Source organism: Mixophyes fleayi, chromosome 4 (assembly GCF_038048845.1).
Source record: "Mixophyes fleayi isolate aMixFle1 chromosome 4, aMixFle1.hap1, whole genome shotgun sequence".
Lineage (NCBI taxonomy): Eukaryota > Metazoa > Chordata > Amphibia > Anura > Limnodynastidae > Mixophyes > Mixophyes fleayi.
This window is the reverse complement of record NC_134405.1, coordinates 78,541,699-78,558,173: the sequence shown is the minus strand read 5'-3', so window position 1 is coordinate 78,558,173 and position 16,475 is coordinate 78,541,699. Positions and strand designations below refer to the sequence as shown.

General features: G+C 39.9%; 1 protein-coding gene across 3 annotated transcripts; it reads right to left on the bottom strand.

The window, feature by feature from the left end:
* Positions 1-5,822: 5,822 nt before the first annotated feature.
* Positions 5,823-12,409, bottom strand: ZFAND6 (zinc finger AN1-type containing 6). Of its 3 annotated transcripts, XM_075207504.1 has the most exons (8): positions 12,090-12,409; positions 9,328-9,442; positions 9,014-9,184; positions 8,417-8,519; positions 8,148-8,230; positions 7,517-7,660; positions 7,303-7,416; positions 5,823-6,925 (listed from the first exon to the last, which is right to left on the bottom strand). In XM_075207504.1, exons 3-8 carry the CDS (start codon positions 9,171-9,173, stop codon positions 6,777-6,779), a joined length of 753 nt encoding a protein of 250 aa, XP_075063605.1. In that variant the 5' UTR covers positions 9,174-9,184; positions 9,328-9,442; positions 12,090-12,409; the 3' UTR covers positions 5,823-6,776. The 3 variants fall into 3 exon arrangements, with proteins under 3 accessions (XP_075063605.1, XP_075063604.1, XP_075063606.1); XM_075207503.1 differs by lacking the exon at positions 9,328-9,442 and having other exon boundaries at positions 12,090-12,403; XM_075207505.1 differs by lacking the exons at positions 7,517-7,660; positions 9,328-9,442 and having other exon boundaries at positions 12,090-12,383.
* Between the last annotated feature and the right edge of the window lie 4,066 nt (positions 12,410-16,475).

The window sequence follows — 16,475 nt, the reverse complement described above, 5'->3', positions numbered from 1 at the left end:
AGCAGGCTCTGCACTGGAGATGTCCCGATCCCGCAGCTGAATCAACTTTAGGAGATGATCCTGGCGCATGCTGGACGTTCTTTGGCACCCTGAAGTCTTCTTCACAACTATTGAACCTCTCTCCTTGAAGTCGAGGGAGACTCCAAGGCAGCGGGCGTGGGAGACAGGGGAGAATGTAATGTTGTCAACGAAGAGGGAGATGTTGGGAGGAACAGCAACATTGGCGGGAGGAAATATGATGAGCTTGAATTTGGAGATGTTGAGTTTGAGCAAGCGCTGCGACATCCACGTAGTTACAGCCGAGAGACAGCTAGATACCTGGGTTAGGAAGGCGGGAGAGAGGTCAGGAGAGGAAAGATAGATTTGTGTGTCATCAGCAATGAGGTGGTATTGTAGGCCAAATGAATGAATGAGTTCACAGAGAAGTGGTGTAGAGAGAGAAGAGCAGAGGCCCAAAAACAGAACCTTGGGGGACTCAAATAGAAAGAGGAAGACGTGGGGGGGGGGGGCGGGAGGAGAGTCGGAAGCAGAGACGCTAAAATACTAGACAGAGACATAGGAAGCAAACCAGGAGAGAGCTGTTTTGCGAAGACCTAGGGAGTGAAAGGTAGTGAGAAGAGAATGCCTGTCAGTGTCAAAAGTGGCAGGGAGGTTGAGGAGTACAAGAAGGGAGAAGTGAACTTTGAACTTAGCTTCGTTTGTTACTTTAGTGAGGTCAGTTTCATTTGAGTGAAAGGGATGGAAGTTAGACTGGAAATAGCCAAGAAAAGACTGGGAAGAAAGAAAGGAGGACCGGGAACACTTTTTGAGGAGACGAATAAGAGAGGAGTGGGGTTTAGATTGGCGGAGACGGAGTGGGGTGACTGGGGCTGCAGTGTCAAGGACAACAGAGAGCGGACTTGTAAATAGTGACAGCGGCATTGGGGAAAGATAGGGAAGAAGTGGGAGCGAGGAGGGTTTTGAGGGAGGACGCAAGGATTATGGGGTCAATGCTGTTGATGGGACGCTGCGTGCAAGCAACTTTTGGTGGGGAGCTGGGGCAAGGGGGTAAAGAGAGGGTAAAGACAAGGAGAGATTGTGGTCAGAGAGTGGGAAGACAGAATTAGAGACGTTGGAGATGTTACAGAGATGGGAGAACACTAGGTCCTGGGAGTGACCATCACAGTGGGTGGCAGAAATTGTCTATTGGGAGAGGCCACTGGAAGAGGTTAGGAATTTAGAGATAGCTGTAGTAATAGGAGAGTCAGTAGTGATGTTAAAATCACCGATAATAATGAGAGGAAATGGGAAACCCAGGGGACAGTTATCAAGAAATTGTGTGCGACATGAAGATGGAGAGTGGAGAAGATACGGAGATAGTGAACCTCAAAGGAGGAGGAGAGGGAGGGTTCATGGGGGGATAATACTGAAGGTGTAGCCAGGAGACAGTAGGACACCTACACCTCCTCCTTGACGGTCCCGAGGACGTGGAGTGTGGGAGAAGGAGAGACGTCCGTGGGAGAGTGCAGCGGTGAAAGCAGTAGCAGAGGGGGAGGTCCAACAGACTGTACTTTTGGCAAAACACATAGCCAGTGTCTATAAGGCCTCAGCCCTAAGTTTCCATTCATCTATTCAAACAATTGGCAAAACAGACTTGTGTTGTGAAGCTTGCAGCCAAGGTGAGATGGAAACATCAGGAGTAGAATATGGAGTTTCAGGTGAAAGCTGGCTGTTCTCCTTTTGTTTCTGTAGTAATGGGTAGAATGTTCTTCTCCTGTTTAATTCCAGTATAACTCCGAATTATGCTATTTAGATCTTAATACACTTGTAACTACACACTTAGAACTACACTCTAGCTAAGCAGCCATCCCTGGCTTACAGCCATTCTACAATGATTATATGTGGTTAACATACACATGATCAGTGTCTTTATTTAAACCCTTAATAAACGCTCCCAGCAAAGACTGGTAAAGGCTTTAAAAAACAAGCAATAAAAATGCACTTTCTTAATACAACTCAGACACTGGTTATGCAGTTATGTTCGTTTACTTTTCTTTACCAGGAATTCTCTTCTCAGAGCACTCTAATTGTATTGCTTTACAATTAAATAGTTGGGGGCATTGCCTAGTGGCAGGGAGTATGGAACATCATTGGGGCTGTGGACAGGTCTGGAAAGACTGAAAACATGGCAGAAAGAGGGCAAAATGATACCAGACAAGAATGAATATGCTCATAGCCTTCTAAGAGGAATAACAAAAACTAGGACTAAGAAATAACTGTAATAGGCACAATAACGCAAATTAATGGTATTTTAAAATTGGGGTCCCTTTAACAAAATAAAAACAAAGCTTAAAATCTATACAAACATTTAAAATTTTATTAACAGCAAACTATTTTTTGATATCATGTGCATTTTCATAGCAATGAATCTGTTCATCTGTTAATCATAATAAATAATTTACTTTTTTAAATGGAAGTCACAGATTTAGCTCCATCAGCCAAGCTGAGCCAATCTGGCTAAAAGTCAGAAACAATGGAGTTTTCTTTTATTGGGATGTTCACCGCACATCCTGAGTTCTATGGGAAGAGTAGGAGTAATGCTCTGCTTTCGTATGCAATGCTTTGCCCTTTTCTATTCACATTACAAACAGGATATACATGCAGAAAAAGTATACAGAAAGACAATAGATGCTAAATAAAATGTTTGAAAATAGCTAGAAACATATTTAGTAGCCATATACCAATTGCTTTGTCAATGTAAAATGATATGACTCCATAGACTGGAAAGGAAGAGTGACATATTTCTCAATGATAATTACACTTTTATGGTACATGATTTATTTTAAACTAAACTCAAATAGTTGGCTGTATAAACTTTATTTCATATAGGGGTACAACACCATCATCTCCCTGTTCTTTGACAGGAACCCCACATCAATACTCTGTGGTGTTGGCAACTTTGATCCTTCCACTAGATCTCAGGCTATATACACACACTTTGTAAAACAAGATTTTACCCACTGCAACATGTATACAGCTAGAACAGTTGTTACAATTGAGAACAGTGATCTCTCTGATAAATGCAACCTTTGTACTCACCAAGAGCAGGACACACACATGAAATTCAGCATGTAGAAAGACTGTGGTTACTATAGAGAACAATGATCTCTAGTGACAGCCATTCTAGTTGCCCCCGCAACAGACTATACTTTTGGCAAAACACTTAGGGCTGATGCCTTATAGACACTGGCTAAGTTTCCATTCATCTATTCAAACAATTGGCATCTGTGACAGTTCTTTCCAGATTCTCTCCCTACCTATCCAACCGCTTTCTGCTCACCTACTCTACGAACTCTTGTAACCAAAAGTCTCTCTTATTTCCACATGGATGTCCCAGTGCTACCTCAAGCACAACATGTCCAAAACAGAACTAATCTTATTCCCTCTTCCCAGCATCACCTCCCCTCAAATCTCCCTCACCGTCAACACCAGCATAATTCTCCTCAGTCTCCCAAGCGCTCTGATTAGGTGTCACCTTTGACACCAGTCTCTACTTTACTCCTCACATCCAACATCTCTCACAGTCCTGTCGCCTTAACTTTTCAAATATTGCTATAATATGCCCTTTACTTACCCAATATGCACCCAAAACGCTTATCCATTTTCTCATCACCTCTTACATTAACTACTGCAAAATCCTATCTGCCATTTTCCCCTCACCTCAGTCCCCACTTCAATCCATCCTAAATGCTGAAGCAAAGTTAATCTTACTCTCTCCACCCCACAACTTTGCAAATCTCTGCTATGGCTCTCCATACTCTTCAGAATCCAAATCAAATTACTCAACCTTACCTACAGGGTCCTCAACACAACTCCTTCATGCATCTCAAAATACTGTTCCTCACGCCCTTAGATCTCCCTCTGACCTACACCTGGTGTCCTGTTTGATAACCACCATCCCCACTTTATTAGAATTCTCCTGTGCAGCTGCCCACCCATGTGATTTCCTACCTCAGACTACAAATCTTTATCCTTCCCTCCCCTCACTGGTAATCCTTTGTAATGGTCACATTCACCATCTCGGGTTTCTGCTGTTGCCTTGAAGATACTCACGAAAAGGGGCCGCTTTTTCACGTCTGCATTTCTTTTGTCTACCTTGTTCATCCTTTTTAAGTATGTTCCATATTCCCCAGTGTCCAGTGCTGCAGGGCACTGCAACATCTTACAAATCAATGGCAAGAATAATCACCATTCTCCTATTTATTATATTATAGCCCTGCACTCACTATCACACAAGTAGACTAGATAAGCCACTATCTCCAACATTATCAACTCATTCTTCTTTTGAATTATTTGCTGTTGTGAGGATTCTGAGTGGCTATAGGTTGTTCTATCCCCACCCACTTCAAAACATGGAACATAAAAAGACCAGTAGATGAAGACTGAATATTTTAAAATAAGACAATATAGTATAGTCAAATATACCTTAAAAATTAATGCATTTGTTCTTTATAAAAGGGGTCTATTCATTCATGCTGCTGACGTTTAACTTAACTGTCTTTGCAAAGGTATTTATGCAAAGCATGCTCACAGTGAGCCCCATTTAGAGTAATGAGCAAGTCCTGCTAAACGATGCAAATTTGCACCTGTACAAAACACACTGCAATAGAAGGAGTGAAAATTAAATTTTTCTTTGCATGCAAGAAAAATACTGTCTGCTTTTGCAAGCAAATATTGTTTTATTTTTACACTGAGATATAGAGTTGAGCTAGGACCCACCTCGTCTCCAACTGCAAATCAGTTACCTCATTTTAAATTCCTCCAATTCTATCAGAGTATAATCATAATTGCAAATGAGGCCCATTGTGTTCTATTTATTGGTTACAATCAGTAAGGATTTAGGACAGACTTTTGCACTTCCATAATGCCTTCTTTTCCTTGTACCAAATGAAGCAGTTAGTTTTAGTTCTACCGGTCTGTATACAAAATGTCACTGCTTTTAAAAGACACTGTTCTATCAAAACCAGCATTACTTGTGCTGACCACTACCCACATACAGATCTTTTGGTAGGCTGTAAGGCAGGCTTAGGCAGCCTGTAGTACTCGCTCATGCTCGACTCAGGGAAGTTTTGTTATGCTATAAACAAACAGTTGCCATGGTGACAAACACAGCCCTCTATGGGCAGCGTAGGGTTACTGCTCCCACCAGTCTCAGAAACAAGAGTCCCAGCATATATAAGATGCAACTTTCTGTACTAGAAGAGCAAGAGACCATATTACTACCTCTCTCTGCTGTAGGACAACATACAGTATGTTAATAGAGCCACCCAGCAGGGGGTGATAGACAGCCGCCTCTAACACCACATTACATATTCATGTACTTATTTTGCTTTATAAAATAATACAGAACCGTTCTTCTACCACCTACAGGGAACTCCTTTTAAAGCAATATACATTTATAAATGCAGCCCCCTTTGTCCAGTTATAAAGATGGAGAAACACTTTCCTTCCAAAAGGAAAAATAAAAAGCAATTGTAACTGATATGATGCAACATATAAGTATTTCCACCTTTTTAACTCAATTAAACAACTGAATATCAGCTACATTTTCTAATTTAAACGTAGAGCAACTAAAACCAAAACTTTGAAAAAGAAATAAAGAAAACACCAAGAAAAAAAACAAGCAAAAATAAAATAAATGAATGTGTCTTGCACAAATAGTGTGAAAGTGTATGCTAGTTTAAATCAGGTGTATATCAGTAAATATATAGGTAAAGAACAATAAACTGGAACATAAGCTATGATGTGTGCTGCAACTGGGTGAGGTATGTATGAGAAATACACAAGCTTTTACATTTTATTTAAATCAAACGGACATCAACAGAAAACCTTCCAGTGGGAGAGCAACACATGGTCACCACTCACACATTTCATTATTTCTACTATAAAAATGGAAGAAAAATATTAAAGATTTTAATTTAGAATGTTTTAAGGCCAGAAGCAAACGGAAGGCCTGGGAAATAAATGTTCAGCCCAGTGTCACCAGCCTTTTAAAATGTACATGTCCACAGCCAGTTAGATTGGTGACTAAAAAGGCAGAACATGATCAACTCAAACCACTAGTGTAGGATAGACTCTGAGCAAACCCATGCAGGACCCTGCCAAGAAAACAACAGTTTCCAACACTAAAATGCATCAGTTTTTTTCCTTCTATAATTAGAGATTTTTTTTTAATCATCCACACAATCACACAAAATTATGCAGAAAAAAAATAAAAAGTACACTCCTCTGTTGAAAAAGGGCACTTCTCCAGAGCTCAAACACACGTGATTAAATTGGTCCAATAAAATGTTGATCCATTTACTTTCAGGATAAATACATTAGGATAAGGAGTCAGGAGCTTGAATCTAGAGGTGTAAATAAAAACAAAAAAAACAAAAACCAAGCCATTCCAGAGAGGATAATTCATTCCATCACATCTGTCCATCCTAAATAGATGATCTACCTGGTCTGCAAAAAAGGATGGAAAACTCTGGAGAAAGTTTATAAAGATTTTACTCATGCTTGCATTGTTTTTAATCCTTGTTTCAATCGTTTAAGGATTGAGGAAAAGCTGCAGTAAGAAAAGGGATGATTTTTTTTTTTTTTAAACTAAACAAGAAGATGAAGCTAGAGAAGCTGTATCCCTGGGTCCAGAGTCAAGATGACAAAGGTGGGTAAAAAGATTGTATCCCACAACAGTTCTCAGCACAAAGCTGGTGTCACCCGGGACACAAACACATTCTCAAAGCTCTCTCTCAAATTTTCTGGATCTTCTCGCCAATCACAACAGGGTTTTCTTTCCTGATCTTTTCAGCTGCATCCGCTTTGTAGTCATAGGAGCAGCTGTGCACGTCAGAATAGCGATGTGTCCCGCAGAAAACATTCCCACACCGACATTCAAACCCTGGCAGAATAAAAAGTTCACATTAATAGTAGTGGATCCCTGTCATTAGGATCAATGTTGCTGGTGAAAACCATCAAGATATCCCAAGATACATTTAGCTTATAACAAGTGCAAGTCTGGAGAAGAGAATCTAAGCATCGGCTCGTAAAACAATGAAAGCACTTGACGGAAATTTTAGAGACAAGCGGTACAGCCGCTGAGATACCTGGAAATTATTATAGGTTCAGTGCCAACAGAGAAATTTTAGGCGGCAGATAAACCTGGGATTTGTTAAGTCCTAAATAAAGGAATACAATATTCCGAGCATAGCTCTATTTATTAGCAATCAGCCTCTACATTAAATACAATTAAAAAGTATGCTCTATATAGATCCATACCTGTGAGTCCAACCTTCTTACGGCACATGTTGCAACGGTTCTTCTTCATCTTGGCCTTTTCAGGAGAGCGCTCCTGCTCGTCAGAAGAGTTTTGTGCACTATCTGATGCTGCAGCTATACAGAACAAGAAACTTGTAACCACATAAAATGACTCCTCCTTATGTGTCTGCCCTATACAAGGGTTAAATTCCCACCAAAGCAAATAATCACTTACCATTAGCACTGTCTAACTTCTGTTCTGTTTCATTATGCTTTCTCTTCCCCAATCGTGAGCCTTCTTGCAACACACTGCGCTGAATTCCCCCCTTTTCTACGCTTGAAAAACTGAAACCCTTCTCTGAGAGTCTGCCAAAGCAATCTGGAATATCCAATAGCAACACCTTCCATAGCTAGTTTCATAATAAAACCTGAGTATTCTAGCAGCCACTACCACCCAAACTTCATAGCTCACACTCCTATAAAGTCTCACTGAACTAGGTCATAAGCACTAAGATTAAGATCTCAAGTGCAAATTGTGACTGTTCGCTCTGTTCCTCAGGGTTCATCAAATTGTATCCCAAAGAATCACTAACTGCTTCCAGAGTCATACACAACACCCTCTTTCCTGAAATGTGTATGATTTGTTGTGTGCTTTTGTTAAACATTGTTATTAATGATACTTTGGCGCTATAACACCGGGAAATATTTATTTGAAGTACATTAATAATCATGCCCGCGAGTTAGTGATCATCTGGGACCAAGATGAACAACCCTATTCTATAAAATGCACATCACATATGGCACACACACAGATCCTCATCCTTCATATATACACACACAAAAGACATTGTTGTCTAAGGCCTTACCTGGTGTCTCATTTTTTTCAGCAGTTCTGCTCTCTGTGGTTTCAGCTTGTGAAGAGGAGACAGAATCTGGGAGTGGCAGGGAGCTGGTAAACAGAGGAAAGGCCAATAAAAAACAAGCAAGTGGTCATGAAGAAAAGTAGACTGGTTAGCTATTGCAACATAGGTGGGTAATGCCAGGGCTTGTTGGAACTTTTAGTTCAACAACAACTACCACAACGGATTGCCTAAGCCAGCTTTGCAAGAGTTTTATAAGGCAGAAAGTAACTTACCTGGCTTGCGTTTGTGGCAACACAGATTCTGCTGGTTCATCTAACTGGGAACTGACTACATGCTGTGAGGAGGACACATCCACCCCACTTCCCACTGACACCACTACAAAAATGACAGCAAGTGCAATGTTAGCAGGAGACAAAACAACAAAAGAAATGTAGATTCTTTTTTCCTTAACCGACAATCAAAAATATAAAATCATTGTGGGTGGGAATGTGATGTCATTGGGGCGTGGCTGATGAAAAAGGGATGTAATGTGACAAGGGGAGCATACATTGAACGTGCAGACACAACGAGCCCGCACAGAGGAGCAACATGAAAAAAAATTCTACCATAAATATTACCCTGTGCTAGGCACCACTAAGCAAATATGTTTGCGTTAATGTCCCTTTAAAACCTGACGAAGGTCATTTTCTTGCACCATCTATATCTATATATAAAGATCAGGGGAATGAGGAAGCAGACCTTTGTCAGCTGTAGGTATTGATAGAGCGAAGTCTACTTGTAAATTAAAAAGTTTGTATTAATAATGGAAAATTTCTGGAGAAAGCTCACAGAACACTTACTATGAGGGCATAATTTTAAATGCCTGTTACCTGGAGGGCTGCTCCTCCCACCACTGCTATTCTGCCTCTGTAGATGTTCTTTGTAGCACACAGAACAGAGCCCATTGGTACGTGGGTTACCATAAAAGCCACACCCGTTAGAACAAAGCAGAGGTGCCTGGTTGTGATTTGTCTCCTGCGCCATTTTCATCCACCATGTAACTGAAATCAAATTAAACAGAGATTTTAGTCAGTGTTCCAGGAATAGACCCACATCTTTCGTGATTTATGGAGGCACTGTTCTGCAAGTTACAGTGTTTATGTCCCACTTTACTGAGGTTAGTGTCACATGCTGGCTAACTCACTTTGTTAGAAGCAGTGTAGCACTGAAGTCAGATCTCTATCCTCGCTAAAATTCTGCTCTTCATCTACCTGTGAAACCCTGCCCCTTCACTTGTCATCTGCAGCTACTGCTCATCCCTGTAATAAATATATACATATGCTATAACGTGCATAGAGTATTTACAGCTAACATGTAAAATATCTCCCAGGATGTGAATGGAATGAGAATAAAATGATTGGTGCATCTGCAGAATGGTTTTTATCAGTTATATCCTTAGACAGAGCACTGCTGCTGTAACTCAAGTTATTTTATTTTGCTTGAGAATACAGTACCTGGCTTGAACACCATAACCATTGCATTCTATGCATGAACAAAAAAAATGTATGACACCATTACCTGTAAAGCGGGTATTTAATGGTAGAAATAGATTACATTATGTATTTTTATTGTTTCCACATGCTTGTATTGATCTACAGGCTAAGACCTAGCCTGTAGATCAATACAAGCATGTGGAAACAATAAAAATACATAATGTAATCTATTTCTACCATTGATGTATAACTGCTGATAAATCATAATGTTATACCAGGATAAGGTTGCAAATGTAAAGAGCAGACGTGATATTTGAGGGATAGTTGAAACGGGCCGAGAATCTCTAATGTCCAAACGCAACACAAGTTGCGTTTGGGCACATCATATTTGGGCACATCATATTCGTATTCAACTATAAATGAGAAAGGCCAAAAAATTGTAAATAAAAGTGTAGTTCTCGCCTATACACAGTGATGACGGACATTATGAGGGCTGAACCAATATTCATGAGAATGCAGCGTATTCATTCATTACATTCATGCCTCAGTTACATCAATGAATGCTTAGTTCAGCCCTCAAACGCCTATTTCCATTATGAGTAGGTGATGGATATCAATCAGTCTTCTGTGTTATTAGAAAACATATACAAAAAAAAATCTGCAGAAATACTAACTGTACACACTAAGCTTAACATTCTCTAGTACAAACATTTACATGGCACTTTTTATAGAAAACAAAGAATATTTAATAATTCACATCAGTTCCTGCCCCAGTGGAGCTTACAGTTCAAATTCTCTAACACACACACACGGGTTCATTTCATTAGAAGCAAACTAACCAATTAGTATGTTTTTGGACCTTGGGAGACATTCCACAGAAACACAAGGGGGTATATTTACTAAACTGCTGGTTTGAAAAAGTGGAGATGTTGCCCATAGCAACATCTCCACTTTTTCAAACCCACAGGTTAGTAAATATACCGCAAGGAGAACATACACACAAATAATACCCTGGCCAGAATACAACCCATGGCCCCCAGCGATGTGAAGTGTTGCTGCTAACCACTGTGTCACCATGCCATCCATTACCTTTTACTGTTAAATATATAAGGATGTTGATTATATGCTGGAATGCAGTAAGGGCGACACACTTTTTTTCCACCCCCTAATGTATTTTTAATATATGTAAAACTGTAAAAGAGTTTGACACTATAAACCATTGTTAGATAGCATCTGTTTCTAAAAATATGTCTATAAACAGATTTCAAATGCATAAATCACATAACATTATTTTTTTTTTTACAAAAACAAGCTTTAAGTCATTTTAATTTCCCTCTAGGATTTGCTAAAACAAAGCATATGGAGCATTAATATTATTGGAAAACTGCATTATGATCAACTGTCAGTGTTGAAGTTAATGGGCTACATTAATTTATTTAAAAAACAAACAAAAAAAAAAAAAACCAGACAAACAAGTACACTCATGACATAAGGACTGAAAGCATTGGAAAGCACCTTTAAAGTCCTGAACTGCTCGCGTTCTGCCATTTAGTTTTCCCCATAGTATTAATCAATACATAAACAAGACAGAGGACAGTGGATCCTGCAATAAGCACGGTTTCCATGGACACTGAAGCAACTCAGTCATTCAAATGCAAAACACACTGAAGATATGAAGAAGGCATTTAGGCAACAAGAAAAGAAAGCAAACAACAAAAAATACAATAATAAAAAAAACCAAAACATTGTGAAATCCTGGAAAATGTTAAAATGTATTGACATGGACTTTTTTTTTTTGCAATCACTGAGTAAGCAAGATTAAGAAAATATGCTAAACATTACATCAGCATTGCACTGTAATTACATGCCAAGAAAAACAGGAGTCACAAAAAAGTACATATTTTACATTCACACCTATTCTCTTTAAGTTTATATTTGATAGTTACTTAATATGTACCTGTCTGTAACAGTAGATGACAATTATGGTTTTTATAAAGATGTTAAGTTTACTTAAAATAACAAAGAGGGGGTCATTTCTGAAACGATGTAGTTATAGATGAAATGGATTTGGACTCACCTAATAAACTCAACTTTGCTCTCCAGATTTCCTTATTCCCGTTGTCTATTTAACCAATCACTTCGTATCTCAAAAAGTATTTCTAACCTCTGAGGCCAGGGGTTTATGCCACCATCCGCTACTGTGGACCACAGCTTGGTGACTGACACGAAAAAAAGAACTTTGTAATTATGATAGAATCTATCCAGAAGCCAATTGTTGCGTCACTACAAGTCCCAGCATGCCCTGCCAGCGCACGCTGGTACCTGTAGTCCCACAGCAGCTGGAGAGCCACAAGATGAGCACACATGAGCTAGATGTGGGTGCTGAGGGGGTTGGCTGTCTCACCCCTCACACAACTTGCTGTTATTTCTCCTAGCCCCACCTGGGGGCACTGGGTTCAGGAGGGGCACTTACCTCAGACACAGGCGGAGGGCTGAGTGACCGGGACCCAGAGCAGAGCTGATCAATGTGACCGGAGACGACCTCAGCCGACCCTTAATAAACAGCGGCGCTACCCCCGGTGTCCCTGGGCTGTGTCCCTCGGCCTGTCTCGCTGCCGGCTCTCCGCCCACCCCTCCGTTACCAGCTCGGCGCTCTCTCGCGTACGGGCAGTGGGCTGCCGGTGTCAGTCACTTCCTTCTTTCACACTTCCGGTTTCTTCCTCTCACTTCCGCCGATGGGAAGTTTTCCTGAGCGAGTTCCGGCTCCTGCCCTCCAATCGTTTCTCGAAAACGTCCGTGGCCCCAGCCCGTGATGTGTGGCCAGTGGATGGTGGCCGTGTGACGTCACCGAGGTGTAGTCACTGCTGGCTGAGCCCGAGTGCTCGTCATAATAGAGTGCTGGTCATACCTAGTGCTGGTCATAATAGAGTGCTCGTTACACCTAGTGCTCGTCATAATAGAGTGCTCGTTACACCTAGTGCTAGTCATAATAGAGTGCTGGTCATAATAGAGTGCTCGGCTTACCTAGTGCTAGTCATAATAGAGTGCTCGTTACACCTAGTGCTCGTCATAATAGAGTGCTGGTCATAATAGAGTGCTGGTCATACCTAGTGCTGGTCATAATAGAGTGCTCGTTACACCTAGTGCTCGTCATAATAGAGTGCTGGTCATACCTAGTGCTGGTCATAATAGAGTGCTCGTTACACCTAGTGCTCGTCATAATAGAGTGCTGGTCTTACCTAGTGCTGGTCATAATAGAGTGCTCGTTACACCTAGTGCTCGTCTTACCTAGTGCTGGTCATAATAGAGTGCTCGTCATACCTAGTGCTGGTCATAATAGAGTGCTCGTCCTAATCGAGTGCTGGTCATACCTAGTGCTGGTCATAATAGAGTGCTCGTCTTACCTAGGGCTCGTCATAATAGAGTGCTCATCATAATAGAGTGCTCGTCATACCTAGTGCTGGTCATAATAGAGTGCTCGTCTTACCTAGGGCTCATCATAATAGAGTGCTCGTCATACCTAGTGCTGGTCATAATAGAGTGCTCGTTGCACCTAGTGCTAGTCATAATAGAGTGCTTGTCATAAAGAGTGCTCGTCATAATAGATTGCTCGGCTTACCTAGTGCTTGTCATAATAGAGTGCTCATCATAATAGAGTGCTCGTCATACCAAGTGCTGGTCATAATAGAGTGCTCGTCTTACCTAGGGCTCGTCATACCTAGTGCTGGTCATAAGAGAGTGCTCGTCATACCTAGTGCTTGTCTTACCTAGGGCTCGTCATAATAGAGTGCTCGTTACACATAGTGCTCGTCATAATAGAGTGCTCATCTTACCTAGTGCTCGTCAGAATAGTGTGCTCGTCTTACCTAGTGCTTGTCATAATAGAGTGCTCGTCTTACCTAGTGCTTGTCATAATAGAGTGCTCGTCTTACCTAGTGCTCGTCATAATAGAGTGCTCGTCTTAATAGAGTGCTTGTCATAAAGAGCGCACAGGTGGCAGCAGGGCACACTGACCTCACCTGGGTGCTCCATCGTTTTCACCATGGTGGCAAATACATTCACTGAAAAATCACCTAAGAAAAGTATATTTGTCCCATCAGAACAAAATAAAAGATCAATAAAAACATGACACCTTACCAACTGTAATGAAATGTACATGAAATACACCACCAGTTTTGACCTCTACCTGGTACTGTGTACAGTGCTTAATCATTCAGATAATGTGTCATTAATATGTACAGTATTGTGTATAAAATCGTCAGTAAAAATATATTTATAAGGTGTCATATTTTTATTGATCTTTTTATTAATTAGGGTTGACATGATGCTTTTTTCTCTTTTGGATACACACTTAAAGGGTGCATTTTTTGATTGGCATCAGATGTTTTCCTAAGTCAACGTGTAGTTTGTGATTTAGTTTTTTTCCATATAGTTTGTTTTGATGTACACTTGGTAATTTGTGTCTGGAAGTTTACTGATATAGTTGCATTTTTATGAACTGCATTCTTTAAAGTGATGTAGCTAAGAAAATAAATATGTTGAGGGAAAAGTCAGATTTTTTGAATGAAAACATGGCAGTGTTTGATGGCACAAGCAATAGTACACTGCTGACTTTAATTTCCAGCATAACATGGCAGATCATTAGAATAAAGTCATTTTAATGTTTTATTATTTAGCATGTATAGTTGATAATGTCAGATTTCTCTATTCATCTCTCATTTAGCTTGCAAATGAGTTACCATAATCATTGAAGGATGTCCTTACCTCAAATCAGAATATATATAGATTGTAAGCTTGCGAGCAGGGTTCTCTTACCTCTCTCTCTCTCTGTATGTATTACCCAGTATTGTCTTATTAATGTTTGTTCCCAATTGTAAAGCGCTACGGAATTTGCTGGCGCTATATAAATAAATAAATGATGATGATGTACTCTTATATGAAAACCTAGGGCTAGATTTACTAAGCTGCGGGGTTGAAAAAGTGGGGATGTTGCCTATAGCAACCAATCAGATTCTAGCTTTCATTTATTTAGTACCTTCTACAAAATGACAACTAGAATCTGATTGGTTGCTATAGGCAACATCCCCACTTTTTCAAACCCGCAGCTTAGTAAATCTAGCCCCTAGAGTCAATCAGTAGCCTTTACTCCAATATATCAAGAAGTCTGCTTTCAAGTAACTTTAGGGAGCAATAATTTTTAGCCCCAAATTATTATTTTATCTAACTGAAACCCTGATCTGGTAGTTATAGTTCATGAGATACAAGTTCTCCTAAGTCTATGTATTGACAGCTGTCAGTTGGATCAGATTTTTCTCCTGTTCCTAGTGGAAACCTTTCCTAACACTAGAATAAGCTGTTATACAAGATCACCACTCCACCAATATTGAAATTTGCAAATATCACCAGGATTAAGTGTCCGCATGAACAGATGTATGCAAGTGAGACTTGGATGATGGCAGCAGGTGCTTGAGTAAGTGAGCAGGGTCCTGTTTTATTTTTGTACACCATAGTTTTTTGCATAGTGCTTTGTACATTATGCATACTTTTAAAAAAGGTCGGTTATGCTGCCTCTGCTTAGGAGACAGCATACTATTTCAGAACACGCTATGCAATTGTGTATGCTGTCACAAATGTCACACTTGCTCCTGGGTGCCTTAGCCTTACTCCTTTAGTTCCTTTGGCTAGTGGGACAGGAGAAATAGGAACTAGCAGCAGGACTCAGATATTGGTGCTGGTTAACAGCATTTGCATATAGCATGCTCCAATATATTATGCTGTGTCCTGAGGGAAGAGAGCACAAGGTACTATGTAAAACATAGTTTTTTTTGCAAACTTGCCAGGTCTTCTGTAAAGTGGAACTAAATGCAAAAAATCAAAATGCACATGGTTAATCATCACCTACCTTTTCCCAAATGTTAACCATGTTATTGTTTTGTTTGCTGTTCCCTAAAATAATGTTCCAATATATATATATATATATATATTTATTTTTTTAAGTATTTTATTCATTTTTACAAGTCAACATATAAATTGCATACCATACAATACATGTTATTGACAGAGTGAGTTGACAATGAAAAAGAAAGTAGGTATGTTACAACAAGGGAGACATGTTTTAAGGGGAAAGAAATGGGGAGTAAATGGTAGGGGAGGAATGATAGGGAGATGTGGGAGGTTTGTTATATTTGGAATGTTAAAGTAATATTGAGGGAGGAATGCAGTGATATTCAGGAGTGCAGAAGAGTATGTAGGTAGTGTGTGTATCTGGACGGGTAAGATGTAATTCACCAAATCTGACGTTAATTGGGAGTTATAGTAACAAGAAGATGTCGTCCCAATAATTTTTAATACCTTCCCATTCTCACAGACTAACCATAGTTGGATTTTCAAATTGTTTTGGGGCACCCAAGACATATTCTGACCTGTCACATAACGGCTTCTCTGTTATTGGGGACACCAAGGGGTATATTTACTAAACTGCAGGTTTGAAAAAGTGAAGATGTTGCCTTTAGCAACCATCCAGATTCTAGTTATCATTTTGTAGCATGCACTAAATAAATGAAAGCTAGAATCTGACTGGTTGCTATAGGCAACATCTCCACTTTTTCAAACCTGCAGTTTAGTAAATATACTCCCAAATCATTTTCTTGTCAGTTACAGTTAGTATGTGAAAACTGCAGTGTGATTATATATATATATATATGCACCAATAGGACACTTTTTATAGAAGGTTATTAATAAAAATGTAGATCTGTAAATACAAATAACTAGTTAGCTCACTTACGTCAGTAAATGTCTGTGTTTTGTAGTTTGAATCGAGTGAGTTTGCTTCTTCTGGATTGCAATCAGTTAAAAAATG